Below are 18631 nucleotides of genomic sequence, written 5' to 3'. Positions count from 1 at the left end.
GTAGAACTGTGATTCATGCTAATACAATCCATGCTTCCCTCTTGGCTCCACCTCTCGTGAAGAAGAGACTTTTGATGTCAGTGACACTTTCACCCAGATAAATATGGATATGCAAAAGTCACTTTGTGACAGGAATTTTCTTTCTGGCTCAGAATGAGCTTGACATGTTATAGGCCAATAATACACAACAGTTTAAATACTAGAGCAGGTGTAGTGAAATATATTGGCGCCCCATGACTTGCGTGGTTGAACAGGCTACTCCTGTACTGAAAGCTGTCTCTAAACTATCCCACTTAAAGGCCTAAACTAAGATTTTATTATTATTAGTCTGCAGTGATGGACCGATGAGGTCAGGCTGGGGTGTCTGTGGACTATGTTTGCATATGATGTTGCGACGTGTAGTGAGAGCAGGTGGAAGAGAGAGAGCAATGGAGACTGAATTTAAATACCTATGGCCAACCAAAGCAACAGACAGTTAACAAAGAGGTGAACAAGACAGTGCAGGCAGGGAAGAGTGGGTGGAGAAGAGTATCTGAGTGAAAGAATAGCAGCTAGACTGAAAGGGAAGGTTTACAAGATGTTAGATGTGCGGTTTGGAGATGGCGACTGAGCTGGAGATGCTAAGATTTTCACTGGGAGTGACCAGAAAGGACAAGAATAGTAATGTGGATTTTGGAGGGACAGCTAAAGATGTTTAAGGTGGTGCTGCCAGGCAAAAAGGAAGAGCACAGATGAGGTTCATGGATTTAATGGAGGAGTACAAACAGAAGGTTGGTGTGACAGAAAAGGAGGATGCTAGGGATATGTGATATTTGTTTTATTTTCTTTCTTGCCCATTTTCCTGTGTTTAAAGTCTTCAGCCTGTTAGCTTTAAATGTCCTAATCAAACTGCAGTAATGCGTTTCCTGTACACAAAGCAAAAATATAAACTCTTACGTCACATTTCTCCAGCAACATAAACAACACCGTGACAACCGTGCACATTCACCAGGCTTTTTATTATTATTTTTAATTTTTACAATTCCTGAAGTTTGGCCCCTCAAATAATTTTATCAAAATGGAAATCAGCTGTCGACATTCAAAGGTTTCAGGTGTACCACAGCATTAACAGTAGTAAAGTGCGAAAGTACACATCACCTAAAACTGGTATTTTAAGAAGAATGTATGAACTGTGCATAGGAACAATTATTTTTGTTTTTACATGTTTGTAAATGCATTAACTGCTTTTAAAGCACAAAAAGCAAAACGTCATTCTGCAGTAAACTTCTGTTAGCACATTTCTTTAAACATCATGCCAAGCAGACAAACATCTCCTAAAGTATGCATGCACACACACTCTCACTCACAACCTTTTCTCTTTGGCTTACAATGCTGAAACAATCACAAGCTCATACACAGGTTCTGTTCCAGCAGATTTCTCAGAGCCTTCAGCAGAAGTTCTGATCGAAGGGCTTTCTTTGGAGCTATTGTTGTATCAAACGTTTTGCAGAAAGTTCTTCAATCAAGCTAGAGCAAATCTAGCTAACAAGGTGAAAGAGTAAATTCTCACTTTCTAAAAAATCTTTTTGGCAAAGTGCTCGAAAATCTGGTGTCACAGACGTGCAAAGGTTTCCCAAACTGAGCCGTTATACATTCACATTCATGTACAGCGAATGATTCTAAAGGAAAGCACCTGAATTAGGTTTGCCAGTGTGCGACACATGTTTAGGGTGAGAGTCACTTCAGCACATTCTCAGCCCTTGATTTGTTTCAAGTCCAGCTGAACTGGAGGCTTTCACTGCCCAGCATGTGTCTGAATGCTGTGTGAGGGTTAGAGGCAAATTGTGGGGCTTCTTGAGTCTTAATCTTCACATTCTGCGAACATGAAGACGAGCGATTTGTCATGTGACTGTGCACTCGTCCACAGTCGAGGATCAACTTCAAAGTGCTTCATTAGGTGGAAAATAATGCTATTAAACTCCTCTTTCTTCGTCATCCTCTTCCTCATCCCCATCCTCTTCTTCTTCCTCTTCAAAATCCTCCTCCTCCTCCTCTTCCTCCGGGCTGTAATCATCATCATCATGTGGTCCCACCCCATCTTCCTCCTCATCGTCTTCCTCCTCCTCCCCCTCGCTTCTCATTTCCTCTTCGCTGCTGTCATCTAGGTCGTCTTCATCTTCATCGTCCTCCTCCTCGTCCTCCTCCGGAGCCTCTTCCTCATTCTCGTCCTGCTCCTCCTCAGGATCAGAAATGTAGCCTGATGGAGAAAATGAAACAGAAGTTTGAGCAGAGCTGAAACAGCACAAATCGTTACGCTGCCAGATGTTTTCGGGTTAGAGGCTTGTGAAGCCGTTTCAGACACAGTGACGAGTGTCAGCAAATGACTGAATATTTCTTACACAGGGAATTGATAGCATCGCTAATGTGAGGCCGGAGCTCCTCTTCCAGAAATTTTCTCATTTCCTCTTCCATCGTCATTCCCACACCCTCCGTCTCCATGTCGACATACTCTGGGTAAAACATGTTTTTCCTTAGCTGCCTGCGGTAACTAAAGTGCACAAAGACAAAAGAAGTGACAGTTTGCTTCCTTCATCCATGTATACACGTCTTAAATCGCTAATTGTTTGCAACCATGCTGACATAACTAAGCACTTCAGTCAGTCTATAATAATCAGTTTAAGTAAAACTACAATATGTACTGGTAAAAACTCCTTAAATATCATGCTTCTAATGGTTTTTCGTGATATACACACACACAGCAGCCACTTTGTTAGGTACACCTGTTGAATTGCTGAATGAAAATATCTAATTAGCCAATCACATGGCAGCAACATACATGTCACAAAGGTTGAATCATCTCAATCTGGTTTCTTGAACATGACAGTGAGTTCACTGTCCTCCAACAATCTCCACAGTCAGCAGATCTCAATCTAATAGAGCAACGTTGGGACGTGGTGGAACCGGAGATTCACATCATGCATGTAAAGCCGGCAAATCTGCAGCCACTGTGTGATACAGTCATGTCAACATGGACCAAAATCTCTCAAACATTTCAAGCAACCTGTTCAAGTCGCTCTGTAGTTAAGAACCTGGCACCAATGAGATGTATTCAAAAAAAGTGGCTGCTGAGTGTTTATTTTTTCCTCCCCACAAAAAAATAAGCTAACAGATAATTTCAGCTGTGAGAAATATTAGGATGTTTAAACTTTATTTTGTCTGTATGATGTGAGAATAAAGCAAAGATGAACTGAGAAATTAAAAAAAAAAAAAAAAAACAACTTACTATTTTCCTTTTGTCCTGTATGCCTGAAAAAAAAAAACAGACATCAACACAAATAAATCAATTATTAAAACAAATCTATGCGTATCTCCACACACAGATTGTACTTTGGTGGGCAGCCCTGGAATATAAACCATCACATTTACATCATCCTAGCAGGATAGTCTGAGAGTTTGATGACAGCATTCTGTTGGTATTTTTACAGCTTTTAACTTCAGCAGGATAAACTTTCTTTCGGATCAGTTCAATAATGTCACAAGAAAATGTTCCGTGCTTTTAGAGTAAAATCGCGGCCGCAGTTTGACAGTGACGCGTTAGAGTCTCACCTCGATGAAGCGGAAAGGGTCGCTCTCGAGCATGAGACCTTCGATGCCGCAGCGGACTTCCTGTAAGCGCGCCTGGTCCTTGGTGATCTTGATGATGTTCATCTGAATGGTCGGGCTGTTGATGTCACAGTGAGCGCGTGCACAGTCTCGCAATCTGCCGATGAAGCTCTGCACTTTGGTCTTCATCTCGTCTCCCAGTCGGTTCAAGCACAGCTCGGTGTCGTCCATAAACTTCTAACGAGGGAAGCGACGGAAAGAAGAAAAAGTCAATCAGCTGGACGATGGTGCAAAAGTGCAAGAATTTAATTTACTCAACATGAATAAGTGATGTGTAAACGGTCTAGTGCTTTACACATTCACCTAACCTAACCAGATGAGACAGTCCCCTTTGGGGTTGCGTCGGGAAGGTATGGAAGCTCATTTCTGCCACAGATTTTTTTTTCCAGGATCTGTAAATCCAAATTTTGTGTTACAATGTTAAAATTTCAAATTAATAACTCAAAAGTTTTATTTAGGCATCTTGAAATTTAGAGTTACTCAAGCCTGAGTCAGAGCATTGCCTGACTTTGTTTTTTTGAAGCAGAAACAAGTGCCCATAGCAAAGGCATCCTGGGTACTAAAAATAAATCAATCAGCAAGCCTAAGTGATTAAGGGAGCAGAAGAAAAGAAACAAAAACCCCTCCTTATTATACTCCTTACCATATTAAGCTTATTTATAATTTTTATATTTTTTTAAACCCATTCAAGTTCTCAACTTTGGACATATTACTTCTTTTTTAGGATTCAAATTTTGTGTTAGTAAATTGTTAAACAGTGGTGGTGCTGGGCTATGCGCTTTGCCTGACTGCTGATGGGAAAGGTGGAGCTGGTTGATTCAGAGCGCAGTATCAGGTGAGGCAAGAGGCACACCTGTAGCAGAAGGGGAAGTCATACAAGGAGGACGTACACAGTGAGAAGGACTTTTAAAAAGCGCGTGCCCTGAGCGCCCTGTTTACAAAGCTGAACAAGCTGTTCTATGCAGAGGAGAACTGACAGTGGCTGAGCCTCTTGCCACAGTACTGTACAGTTGTGGTTATACAGTCATCATGGGCATGAATGTTGAAAAAGTCTCCAGATTGCTCTCCATGGTGCTGAAAAGGTTCCCCTCCCCAATCACTGCATGGAATATACAAAACACTAAAACAAATGAAACTGCAAACTTCAAACTTCAAAGTGGTTTTCATGAACATCCTGTGAGCTGTAACGGTTTCTTCTGTTTAGAGGTCTCTGGCTCCATTTAACTCTAAAGTAACGTGCAGCAGAGCTTCGTAGAACATGATGACCCAGCACCTCTACAGGCGTCAATCTGCACCTTCAGAGGCCTGGGTGGACTTTATCTAGTTTTGGGATGACTGAGGCCTTACATTCATAAAACTTTGGTGTGGTTTAGACTAGAGATGGCACGATACCACTTTTTTTTTTTTATGTCCGATACCGATATCATAAATTTGGATATCTGCAGATACCGATATGAAGCCGATAGTGTTTTTTAATCAATAGAACTGGGGTTTTTTTGGTTTTTTTTATATCTTGCTGCATTTTGTATAAGTTCATACTGAAGTTTAAAACAAAAACACTAAAGCTATTGTGTTATACCTGTATGCAAAAAATACACTGCACCCAAATTATTTCATAGTTGAGCAAAAACTGATCAATCTAATAAACTTAAACCTACACCATCCTCCCTATTCTGGTATTTTACAGAGTACTTAGCGGAAATATTAAGCAACCTAACTAATAGGGTTCTAAAACTCCCAGCAAAACAAACAAAACAAAAAAAGGGAACCACCCTCCACCTCATGAGGCTTAATTGACGTAATCAACTTTAATTTGATGCAGGGTGGGAAAGGGAGAAAAAAAAAAAAAAAAAGCACAGAAATCAATTATTTTTCCACAATTAAATAGATTAAACATTTTTCTTTAACAGATGGTACCTTTCCAAAGGAAAAAAGTACTATAGCTTACTAGGGTATATTAGACTTAACAGTTACTATATACAGTAATGGACTTCTATACATTTTACATCAGATTAAAACTTTGGGTGTAAGATTCAAATAATTATTTATTAAAAGCTGGACATTTAAAATGACAATAAGAAAGAAAAGTATGTCTTTGTGCCCCCTTTTCCCTGTTCATACCCTATCGGCCCCCCTGGCTAAACTTTGCTAGATCCGCCCCTGCACAGTTACCAGCCGTCAGCTACGTAGAAAAAGATCCTGGTGTAGAAAGTAATATTAAATAAATTCTAACAACAGCTTATCAAGCTTAAACGTGCTGCTGTTGTTCAGCCGCTGGTTTCCTCTTTCTGGCGCGAAGTGGGCGAAAAACAAACAAGAGACGGGAGTCACGACAGAAAAGCTGATCAGCTGATCACTGATCAGTTTCATGATTGAAGTAGCAGCAGGAGAGGGAGGGGGAGAGAAGAGGCAGTCGCTCCATATATCAGTTGTTAAGCTTAACGCGGGAATGCTTTACAAACATTAAGAGATGGACTTACACACTTGCTTTACTTCTCTCTGGGATAACTTCCTCGGAGATGAAATGCCGGTTTGGTAGCGAGGCTCCAAAAACACACAGCCGCTCTATCACATGACGCATACTGCTCCGACGTGCTACGGTTATGAGCAGAGTTACGCCATGTTGCAAGTTTTGTGAGGTGCTTTTTTGATATTTAATGGATCGGATAACATTTTTTTATTTCTCTCCGATATCTGATCCAGTAATTTAGGTCAGTATCAGACCGATGCCGATACGAATATCGGATCAGTCCATCTCTAGTTTAGGCTAAAGGAAAAGGTGCTGTGTTAGCCTTATCTGAATAAATAAGGAGCTTTGGAAAAACTGTACCTGTGTCCTGATACCACACAGCCCTCACTAATAATTATTCCAGCCACCAGCGCGATCATCCCTGCTTTCCTCAGGAATGAGCTTTACAGAAGTCTCTTAAAGGCTTCATCTAGAACTAGAAGTAGTACTGGCACATGCTTATGCTGAGTCAGTATTTATGTTTAGGTACAGGCCTCCCAGAACTGGGATTGAAAAGACAAAAGTGCAAAATAATAGTAGTTTAAAAAAAAAACAAAAACAAAAAAAAAAAAAAACCCCAGGACAAATGGTAACATACTAAAAAAAAAAATGTATCAGTTATGTTTAGATAGTGAAATGTGAGGCCTCTTACTTTACTGTGCCGCTCCTTCTCCTTCTGCTCCTGGAATTTTTTCTCAGCCATGCTGTACTTCCTTTCTATCCTGTACAGCTGCTTGTCCAGCACCCCCTGGCAAACAAGAGCAGCCGAGTAAGTTTAAAGCGAATGAAGGCACAAAACGGTTTCACGTTTAACATGAAGGGACTCCAAGATTGAGTGTAAAATAAGAAGTGCGTCCTGTCAATATGTTGTTGTTGCTGTTGGTGGTGTGTGAGACTGGGAGCTGCAAAGCTATAGCCAAGCAGTGTTGAAACAGCTGAGGGCATAAAGTATACGCTGGACAGCGCTAAAATGTGGACGGGTCTGCTGTGGTTCTTTCATTCAGCTTAAACAATTAAATAAATTCTCAGCTGCCACTCATAGGACATTTTGTCTTTTTCAGACCATTCCTACAAATCCTACAGACAGTTCTGTGGGAAAATCTCAGTTTCTGAAATACTCAGACAAGACCATGCGATGCCAACAACCATTCAAAATCACTTAAGTACCCTCTTCCTCATTCTGATGCTCAATTAGAATTTCAGCATTTCTACTTACCTAAATGAGTTAATGCCTGATTATGTTCACATTAACAAGCATTTGAACAGATGTATCTAATAGAGTGGCCAGTGCGTGTATATTCAGTGTTTAGCCATTAAAAAAAACAAAACCTCTTTATCATCATAACATTACAGACTGGAGAAACTCTAATTTTGGTAAAGAGTGTACCTTTAAATCCTTCATTGTATTTTTCAGAGTCTTGATCGTGTGTCCTGAGTGTCCTCCCTCTATGGTACAGGCGTTGCACACACATATCTTGTCATCAATGCAGTAATATCTGGAGTAAGAATAACAGGGCTCAGATAAAAATGAACACTAAAAGCTGATCAACAGAGCAAATCAGTAAAGCCTGGGGGGGGGGGCGACATCCTCACTAGTAAATAAATAAATGTTTTACAGGCACTCAGCTACTCTTCATGAAAAAGTCAAAAGGCCATCTCCTCCTCCTCCCTACCTGTAGATCTCATCATGATCACGGCACTTCCTCTTCCAGAAGTCATTCATCGGCTCGGTGAGAGGATGCATGCGGAATGCCGGCAGTTCCAGATGTGGCTTTAAATGCTCTTGGCACATCGACACCTCGCATTTCAAGCAGGTCTTTACTGCAAACATCGAAGCGGCAGCAGCAGGAGCTGCTGCTCCCTCGCTATCACCCCCTTGTTGAGAAACAGAAGCAGCAGAAGAGCAGTCCACAGCAGCACTGGCAGCCGGTGCCTCGGCAGAGCCTGAAGGGCAGTAGTCACATGGCACAGCGATCCCATTCCTGCAAGGTTGTAGCACGAGAGAGGACGACGGCAGATCCCTTGATTTTAAAGCTGTGGGAGGCATGGCGCGAACCCTGCGCCTGTGACGGTAGTCATCGGCGATATTGGCAAGTTTAAAGTTTTTCTGAAATTTGGTGCTACACTGGTGGCTGTTACGGCATTCTGGACAGCGGAAGTGACTCCGCTCTGCCTGCCGCTTCAGGCGATCGAGGCAAGTCTTGCAGAAGTTGTGCCCGCAAGGAAGCAAGTGAGGGTCCCGGTACAAGTCCAAGCACACCGGACAGGTGAGCTCATCCTGAAGGACACTGGACTGCGGTGACTCAGCCGAGGCCATGTCACTGGATGTGAGGGCAGGGGAAATGAGCCGGAGACAGATGGACGTTTCCCAAAATAGGAAAAAGATGCAATGATGAGGGGGGGGGACAGACGTGGAAACAGAGGGTGAGGTGGTCGGGATAGGAGAGAGTAAAAGGAAAAGAAACAGGAGGAAAAAAGGACTCCACGCGTTTCCTAAAGTGTGGTTTAATTTTCTGCAGGCTGCTGAAAACAGAAGAAACAAGTTTAAGTTTATTGCTAATGAATGTCTTCAAATATTATTCTGTCAAATTAATAGCTTAAAAACACAAAAATAAACATACAAGGCCTAGAGAAAAACAGTTTACTTGTTATGCTTTTCATAACAAATAAACCAGGCAAATGCAGTTTTTTGCAGCTGGTTTGCATAATTTCAATGTGCTGCCAGTCATTTACAGTCAGAAAAAAAAGAAATCACGAGTATTAATTATTCTTTGAGACTCAAATGTCAAAATGTGCTAACTTTTCCTTTTCTCGTGATGGCAAACTTGAGCAGATCTGGCTTTCACTGATAAAACAACAACAACAACAACAACAACAACAACAACAACGCCAAAACAAACAGAAAGTTGAGCACTTCCACGGAGAGCAGGTGTTATAAACACTTGCAACGTTCTTAAATATTTATGTTATTGTTTTAAGTACGCTTGAGAGTGTCACGTGATCATTTTCGCTTCCTCCTAATTGTACATGCTGCATAATAAAGCCTGGAATTGAAAGTAAAACTTCCTGCTTGTCGAGACCACAGGGCAAAGTCACTTGTCCCGTCTTCCTCTGTTTATTGAACACGTTTAACAAAATCAGTCTGCTGTTTACATGACACACAAAAAAAAGTGCAGTTCCCAGTGGTCAGCACTGGTTTCCAGTGTCGCACCCGTCACACACACAGGCCTGGAAAGCTGCCATGAAAGCGTCCAGCCCTTGATTAAAACAGAGGGCCTTTAATGTGTCACGGATTTAAAAACCTGCGATCGCCTCTGTCCGTTAAAGTGTTAAACCGACAATTAGCTAACTTGGCTACACTAATCTCCCGCTCCCCGTCGAGATGCCGGGGAATAGGTTAAAAAACAAAACAAAAAACGGCACAAACAGACATTAAAGTCCCCTTACCTCGACAGAGTATCCAAGGTAGCTTTGTGAAGAGATGAAACGGTGATTTTTGCGGTTTGACAGCCTGTCAGTCGTGGCCGTGGTGCACCTGCCGTGGCTAACGTATTAACATTACCGCCCGTTAGCGCTGCCGCTTTTCCCCCCTTGTTCCCTCTGTGTCCGCACAGTCCAGGTTAGTCCGCGGGGAAATATTCCAGACAGCCGGCATTTAGATTCCCATCTGGAGTTTTCTGGATGTGACACAAAAGGACGAGTTGACACAAACCTGTGCGGAAGACAAACGGACAGCTGGCGGACTGAGACCGAGCAGGTTGATGCGGGGAAAATGCTGCCTTCACTGTGCCTGGGAAATCTGTATTTTATACGTACTGCGCGATTTGTTTGTGATTGCGCCGCTCGGGATCGCTGTTACATAGTGTGGGCTGTTGCAGAATGGTTGTTGAACCCTGTTATGAGTCATTCTATAATTAGAGGACAATTTAGGGTTCATGATCTTCTCTCATGTCTTTAAGAAAGACGATTAGCAAAATCATTTCAAAGATGTGGGACTGTCATGGCTGAGGCCGTGAAGACAGAAGGACTCAGAAGCGAAACTTACACAGACGCAAAAGTGAACGTGAAAACAAGCCTTTATTCTCTAAACATGGAATGCAACAACAATTAAACAATGAAAGCTGCAAGCAGTGTTGAGAGGGCGTGTTAAGCTACTCCCAACCAGGGGGGCATCTAGAGAAATTTTCTTAGAGTGGCATGAGGGTGGCAAAATCCAGGACACTATGCAATATATTCAGTTTTAGCATTTATATTCAATGTTGACTGTAACTACGCTCAAACTGTTAATGCTATCTTATTTTAATAAACAACATTGTCATATGCAAAACAGGGGTTGCACTTGGGGTGGCAAAGGATCATTTTAGGGTGGCACTTGCCACTCCATGCCACTCTTCTAGATCTGCCCCTGCTCCCAACACCTACACCCAGCAAGTCCGATCTGGTGTCACACTGATAGATTTTATTTCTCTTCCCACTGGGTGGGACTCTAACCATTGATTACAAATATCAATCTTTCCAAACGTGTCACGCCTTTTGACGAAAGGTGGCTTGGGTCATCCACCTCTATGCTATACCAGAAGTGTAAAACATGACATTTTCTGTTCCCACTAGTTGGCGCTGTTGCTGATGTTAAATATAGCAGTTAAATATGTTCAGCAAGGGAGCCTTATCACATGTGAGAAGTTTGGTCCAGCTTGAAGAATGTAAAATGGTAAATGGCCTGTATTTGTATGGTGCTTTACTAGTCCCTAAGGACCCCAAAGCGCTTTACACAACCAGTCATCCCCCCATTCACACACTGGTGATGGCAAGCTACACCCTGGGGCGCACTGACAGAGGCGAGGCTGCCAGACACTGGCGCCACCAGGTCCTCTGACCACCACCAGTAGGCAACGGGTGAAGTGTCTTGCCCAAGGACACAACAATCGAGACCAAGCCGGGGCTCGAACCGGCAACCTTCTAATTACCAGGTGAACACCCAACTCTTGAGCCACGATCAACGTAGGAATGATGCATGTAGGAAGGGAGAGCAATTAAGATTTTCATGGTGAATGATTGAAATTTGCTGTGGCGCCATGTCCACACCCTATGACAAAAACTCAGCGGTGTAGTTGACACTGACCAAATATGAAGGTGATCTGATCAAATCCCTAGGAGGAGTTCGCACAAGTTTAGGGCCTGGAAATGGCAAAATTAGCACCAAAATGTCACTTTCAATTCAAAATGGTGAACTTCCTGTTGGGTTTGCATCAATCGGTCTACTGACTTTTGTTTGTCTCGCCATGTTACACATGTTTACCAAATCTAATCTATGTGACTCAAACTATGTGTTTGTAGGACTTCATTAAACAATGCATAGGTGGTGTTCTAGAGCAAATTTGCACCGCCCATATGTGAACCATTAAAATATGTAATTTTTCACCAGACCTGATACGTGTACAAAATTTAATGAGTTCAACATGTTAAAGGCCATTAATTTCACTGAAAAATAATAAACGGAAACAATAGGGCCTTTGCACTTCAGTGCTTGGGCCCTAATTAATTTTGAACTACGGGTTTACTAGATCTGTTGAATGATATCAATTTGACCTGTTAAATATTCTGTTTTGTTCAAATGAATATACTAACGTTATTACAATAAATAAATCACAGAAATCAGTCGATTCTGATCATTGTGAGGACCTTTCAGCGGATGAACTTTATTAATTTTAGTGATTTGCCGTGCAGTCCATTCTTCTCCGTTTAAGAGACGCTGGTATTGGATCTTAATGATTTGATAATAAAACCAACAGCTTAATTATACTGCATGATATCACTGTAATTAGAAACCATTAAGACAAATTTCTGGTAAACTGACTATATACAGGAAAGCAGTACTTTTCATTTCATTTTCATTTCTGCTGACATGAATGAAGCTATGATTGAAGGTATTTTACTAATGCACAAAGATTAATACAATTGTCTCACTAACATGCTTGATCCCCAGGAAGAGATGACATCACGCTCAGCACAATGGAACATATTACATAATACCAAAGACACAGGAATGTGCAGTATGCAGCAGGCGTGGCTGAGACTCTCCTGTCATCACACACCTGCTGCAGCTCTAACAGGTCTCCTAAAAGGTGAGTAAGCTAAAATATCTCTTGTGTTTTTGAAAGACAGAAAAACAGTTAAATTTTCTCTTTATTTAAAATTTGTAAGTTAAGAACCTAACAATCCAAGCTGTAATAAATCATAAATCTATTTGGTGATTTGATAATTTAATGTCCAGATGTGACAAAGCGATCAAAAGGGGTTATAATAAAAATAAAATGACAATGCTATCTAGGGGAATTCCATTCCAAGGAAATACAAAATCTTAAAAACCAGAAAAGATTGTAGAGATTCAAGGATGCTCCAATAAAGCTAACTGTGGCACAACCTGTCTTGGATTACATAAAACTGTACAATGGACAGGAGTTAAGCTGGCATGCACTGTGTCATTTTTTGTGTGTGATTCAGCTCCTGCTCAAACTGTACAATTGAAATGCAGAGGTTAGAAGTTTGTAGGTCATGATGCAGGTACTCACACCATACGGCCCAATGCTCTGATGCGACCTGAATGCTCACACTGTGCATCCATAACATGAAGTAGTCATATTAAGTGTTAAAAGAGTGACCCACCACTGAAGGTCCGACGGCTACTGGTGTGTCTTTAGTTTGCTGTTTTAAAAACAAAATCTGTCTCTCAAGTTAAAAACATGTTAAAAGTCAATGAAAAACTCTACAAGGACACCAAGCACCAAGCTCGCGGCTCACAGTCTTGAGAAAGTGTACATTTTAATAAAACAAGAAACCACAAACGCGCATGCACACATACACTTAAAACAAAATACACGGACTGCTGAACTTGCACCATGCAAGTAAACAGTGGCCAGTACTGGTTATGGTTGTTAAAATATTGATCGTGGGCCCTCAGAAGAAGAGGAATATCCTGCACAGCTCCCTATGGAAACTGGAGCAAGCCAGCTGGATAGGTACAGGTATTGCAACCAACCAGCACTCGAGGGCAGTGTGGCCTAAATATAGGTAGCGAAAAAGCACCCCGGCAGGTAGGCTGTGCACCTGACTTGACCATATCAAGCATATCCACTCTCACTGACATCAGACTGAGCTATGTGAAAAAAAGCACAATGAAGAATGAGGTTTTGATTCAAAGGGTTTACCTGTACATTAGCTGAGCTGTCAAAATGTTATAGCAAATTATAACATCTGTGCTGCAACTATGGTTAGTGTTTTTGTTTTGATTTGTTTTTTGTTGTGTTTTGGGAGAGATGCAGCATCTAGTTTTGTTAGTCTTCATGTCAGAAAGCATAAACTAAGAAGGCAGTATGGGGTGAACACTATGCATGATAGTGTAATGATGTTATGTTTTTCTGTCTAATCCACATCTCTTCAGGTATCTGTTTCTGCTTCAGAAACTAGTCCAGTGGGATTTAAAGAAAGACACAAAACATTCCTCTTCATTCTGAAGTCTAAGCTTAAAGCCATGGAACAAAATGAAAATGTAGCAGGAGTTTTGGAGACTGACATCACAGATAATCCTACTGTGTCCAGAACCAGGGAGCTGTTCTCTTTCTTGGCACTGATTAATGCTTACGTACCTGAGTTTCACCTCCCGATGCAACAGTGTCAACAAATCCTTAGACCACCTGATCCAATCCATGGAGGACCCCCTGTGAAGAAATTAATGGATTCAGTTTGTGTTGCTCAAACTGAACCATGTGTATAAACAATTAATTAAAGATTTGTTAACAAAAGAGAGAAATGGGAAAAACAAACAAAAAAAGTTTTCAGGATTGATAACAGACATTTTGGAAAAAGAAAAACTTCACCGTGCTGTCTCTGTATTGAAATCTGCAACATACAAATTCCAAGAAATTCTTGTTTCCCCCCCAAAAATTTCTCGTCTATATTGCACAAAAACCAAGAATTTAAGACTAGCTGAAAAATGGGTCAAGACAGTGGTTGCAAGAGCTCCAATTAACTCTTACGTGGCCGACACTCTTGGACAAGTTTATAAGAAACGCTTAATTCAAGCCAGTAAGGATAAAGATGACATTTTAAAAAGGGCAAAGGCAAATGGTATCTAACCTACTCCAAACCTGGCATGAGCAGCTTTGAGCCGCCTTTCTTCTGGGGGGGTTGTTGCACTCTGTTATGAGTACTACACAAAAAAACAGAGCAGCAGACTCCACCAGCTTTCCAGGCCTCGTTGATTTGCTCAATCACGGTCTTTTCATGTCAAAGAGAAGGCGTGCTAGATTTGAGGAGCCTGAAAAAACTGTGTCATCTGATGATGGCGAACAGAGGTGGCAGCCAATGATCTTTTGGGCTCTGCAATTACCCTGTGTGTATCCTTCCTGTTCTCAGTTGAGGCTCCTGTGTCCCAAACACCTGGACAGTAGGAGAGCCCTCCCTCCACTGAGGACTGGCAACAGGCCACCTGCAGCTTCTGGTTTTATATAAGTCTTATTCATACCAAGTGCATCAGTTCTTTTACTTTTGGTTTGATACAAAACTTTTTTTTCACAGATTAAAATATTTATTATTATTTTATTTAATTACAATTCCATTTGTGAGTAACATGAACTTATTGCACACTGGGAATTATTAAGGTTCAGATATGATATTTGGAATTTTGAGTTTTCTAATTTTTTCTTGTCATTCTTTTTCTGCTCTTTTCAAACTAGATACCATAAGTAACAACACTGGTACAACTACAGCCTCACTGACATTTCCTATGCAAGGTATAACATATTATATAACATGTTAATTATTAGCCCCATGTGCATATTGCACATACAACACAATTAATGTAATAATTAATAATGTAGTAATTAAAAACTTATTGAGTTTGGTTATTTGCTGTGAGAAGCAACAGCGTTCAATTTGTAAAGCTATGAAAAATCTGGCAATGCTTAATGACAAAGAATAGTCGATGTGTTTAATTTTCAAAAGATATTATGTAGAATATGAATAAACTTAAATAAGTCTTATTGTTGTTAGTCCATCAGTGCATTTCCTTTTGGTTTGATTTAAAAAAAATGGAAATCAACAAAAGGAAGGTACAGATCCTGAATAACGTACTTACAGTGAACACCATGTCACCAGTGACCCATATATGGTTATGTTTTATTTCATCCATATGTTAAAGAGAGAAATGTTTGGAAACTAGAAGAATTTCATGGCCAGTTTTATCCATCCATCCATTCGCTTCCGCTTATCCTTTTCAGGGTCGCGGGGGGCGCTGGAGTCTATCCCAGCTGTCATAGTGCGAGAGGCAGGGTACACCCTGGACAGGTCGCCAGTCTGTCACAGGGCTAACACACAGGGACAGACACTATTCACACTCACATTCACTCGCACATTCACACCTAGTGGCAATTTGGATTATCCAATTAACCTATCCCCACAAGCTGCATGTCTTTGGACCAGTTTTATGTTTTGATTAATTCAGTGTCTAATCTTCATTTTGAGCTACAGATCTGTTAAGAATGCACAAATATCCTATCTGACATTAACAAGTGATGATTAATCCTTGAGGCCAGGGAGAGGGGACTTTTTACGGTTTTACAACCTATTTTAAGAGAAAAAAACATAAATAATCTCGTAATATCAGGTCCTGTTTTCTTTAAGATATAAAAACAAAACAGCTAAACAGTATGTAAGTTGTCTGGTCGAAATTAGAAGTTAGACTGTTTGGATTTCAGTGTATCTCTAACCAGGTTCACACATCTCTTTCTTCCTCTGGCAGACACATGTGTGGAGAACAGCAAATTACTCGAAAAGAGGACCAAAGAGAAGATTTGACCACAGTATAGTGTAAACTCATCACTATACTCATTAATCCCATGCACTGTTTGTGTGGCTTTTCTCAGATCTGACTGAAATCGAAATTCTTCTCACAGTGTGTAATGCAGGTATTGATGATCCTCAGAATAAAAATTAAGTGAAAAATATTATGGAGGTTGTTCTGAGCTGCTGCATAATTTTGGCTTAGAAATTAATTTTTGTCATACTGAAATATAATGATCGTGCAGGGTTTTGTGACAGTAGTAAAGAAGAGAAAAAAAGACTGTTATGATTTTCTACACCGGTGTTCCATTATTCACCACTAGATGGAGGCAGTCACCTGTGTGTGCGTGTGTGTGTGTGCGTGGTCCTTTTTACATGTATGAAAATGCATATCCAAGTGTGGTTATACATCAGCCTCTAAAGTGGTTTCAAGAACTCAGCTTGACTTTGCACACTGAAGAGTAACGACATGGGGGGGAAAAAGCAGAATAACAATAAAAACACTTTTGACAATCAAGTAATCTTAATAGTCACTTGCAATAAATCTAAATATTAAACTTTTGCATTTGCAAATAAGGACTTGCATGTAAATAAAAGTATTATCTTAAGCTTGATCATCCTCTTGCTGAAAGTTGAAACAGAAGATTAAGTTCAATTAAACATGTACCTCTAGTTTAAAAGGGGTTCACAAACTCACTTTGGTCTTTAATTGTTTATACACAGGGAAATGACAAGATGAAAGAAAGGCAGAATAACAACACTAGAAACACTTTGGAGATTCTCGTAATCTTAAGCATTTTCAAATTTGCATTTGCAAATAAGGACTTACATGTAAATAAGTGCATTTTCTTGACCTTTCTCATTCTTTTACTTAAAGTTAAAACAGGAGAATAAAGTAAATATGGGTCAATTCCTTTTTTATTTCTATAGTGTCAGATCACAACAGCACTACAGTATTGGCCTCAATGCATCTAATAGACCCTATAATAATAGAGAGAAAACCCCAACAAACAAACAACCTCCTATGACCAAGCACTTTACGACAGTTGGAAGGAAAAAGTCCTTTTTAACGGGAAGAAGCCTCAGGCAGGAGCAGCGACTGGTTGGGGTGAGGGGAGGGAGTAAGGCCAAAAGGCACACAGTGCAAGAGAATAACAATGATTAAATGCAGAGTGTTGTATAAACACATATAGAGTGTAAGGTGTACTGCAGCTTAATTAAGGGAGGTCAGCTGATCCAACTCAAAATACATGTATTTAAAAAAAAAGAAGTTTTGAGCCAAATCTTAAAAGTAGAGAGGATGTCTATCTCCCAAATCCAAACTGGGAACTGGTTTGGCCTCCCATTGTACTTTTAAATACCCCAGAAACCACAAGTAATCCCGCAGTCTGAGAGCAAAGTGCTTTAATAGGTTCATATGGTACTATGAGGGGTTGAAAATACAGTATATTGCCACGAGGATTCACTCACCCATGCTAGCACTAGCGGAGATGGTAACGCGGTAACGTGTTACTGTAATCTGATTACTTTTTTCAAGTAATGAGTAAAGTCAGGGATTACTATTGCAAAAAAGGTAATTAGATTACCGTTACTTACCCGTAAGCATGCTGCGTTACTACGTTACTAAAACCATGATTCTTTTGTGAGTGTCTCATGACAATGACGTAAGCAAGTGCGACGTGCGTGACAACAGCTGTGTGCAGATCAAAAATGGATAATATATCGAGTGCTAGAGAGAGTATGACCATGCCGCGTTTAAATCATGGAAGTACTGACCTTACTTTGAGTTTGATTTCGTAAAAAGTGACAAAAACATTAGCGTCCGCTGTTCACTGCGTGGGAAGAAAACGTCTTTTTACAGGACAAACCTCCGCCTGCTATACAGGTGAAAACAGAGCAACAGGACCACTGAGTCTTTGATTTTATTTATTTTCTGCTGTGTTTTACTTGCATCTATTTGAAAGACTGAGTGTAAACACAAAATAATATTTTGTTTTATGTGCTGGAATGTGCAGAAAATAGGTTTAAATGTTAAACAAATTTCTTCCAGTTAGAGAATGTTGCATATAATTTGATTTTTGCTTGATGCATAAAGTTAAGATTTAAACTAATAAAACAAATTTTAGACTTTTTTTTCATTTGATTACATTTTATATAATGGATTATGCAGAAAGTAGTAGAAAGTAGTAAAGTCGAATTGGGCTGAAAGATCTATCGCTTTATTACCTATTCAAGTAGTAAATCATGTTTTTAAAAAGTAACTAAGTAACTAATTACTTTTGAAAATAAGTAATCAGTAAATTAAAGGGATACTTTTTGGGGAAGTAATCAGTAATTAGTTACTGATTACTTTTTCAACTAACTTGACCAACACTGGTCACTACTAAATTTTCCATAGTCAATTGTTCAGTGAAATTTAATTAAATGAAATTCAGTTCAGTTTTATTTATATACCACCAACAGCCACCTAAAGCTGCTTTATATTTTAAGGTAAAACCCCTGTAGTTAGTAGTATTGTAATAAAGTGGAAGCAATTAGGAATGACAACAACTCGGCCAGGAAGTGGTAACCAAATTCCCTTAACTCTTCTCCATAATTGTTTTGCATTGCGTACGAATAAATGGACCTTTAGTTACACAG

General features: G+C 40.2%; 1 protein-coding gene across 2 annotated transcripts; it reads right to left on the bottom strand.

The window, feature by feature from the left end:
* Nucleotides 1-979: 979 nt before the first annotated feature.
* On the bottom strand, nucleotides 980-9954 carry LOC146714341 (E3 ubiquitin/ISG15 ligase TRIM25). Of its 2 annotated transcripts, none has more exons than XM_085450809.1 (8): nucleotides 9599-9954; nucleotides 7825-8674; nucleotides 7539-7647; nucleotides 6804-6899; nucleotides 3586-3819; nucleotides 3263-3285; nucleotides 2379-2527; nucleotides 980-2236 (listed from the first exon to the last, which is right to left on the bottom strand). In XM_085450809.1, the coding sequence occupies exons 2-8, from the start codon at nucleotides 8466-8468 to the stop codon at nucleotides 1953-1955; spliced, it is 1539 nt and encodes a 512-aa protein (XP_085306935.1). In that variant the 5' UTR covers nucleotides 8469-8674; nucleotides 9599-9954; the 3' UTR covers nucleotides 980-1952. The 2 variants fall into 2 exon arrangements, with proteins under 2 accessions (XP_085306935.1, XP_085306936.1); XM_085450810.1 differs by having other exon boundaries at nucleotides 7825-8671.
* Nucleotides 9955-18631: the final 8677 nt, after the last annotated feature.

Source organism: Copadichromis virginalis, linkage group LG3 (assembly GCF_057382275.1).
Source record: "Copadichromis virginalis isolate Kocher_CV1m ecotype Utaka linkage group LG3, C_Virginalis_male_GT1.1, whole genome shotgun sequence".
NCBI lineage: Eukaryota > Metazoa > Chordata > Actinopteri > Cichliformes > Cichlidae > Copadichromis > Copadichromis virginalis.
This window is presented reverse-complemented; position numbering and strand designations above follow the sequence as displayed.

Coding starts and splice junctions, on each gene's coding strand:
- LOC146714341 (XM_085450809.1), bottom strand. CDS start 8,468: ATGGCCTCGGCTGAGTCACCGCAGTCCAGTGTCCTTCAGGATGAGCTC. Junction 7,648..7,824: donor GATCATGATGAGATCTACAG/GTAGGGAGGAGG, acceptor TTCTTACTCCAG/ATATTACTGCATTGATGACA. Junction 3,820..6,803: donor AGAAGGAGCGGCACAGTAAA/GTAAGAGGCCTC, acceptor TTCCCTCGTTAG/AAGTTTATGGACGACACCGA.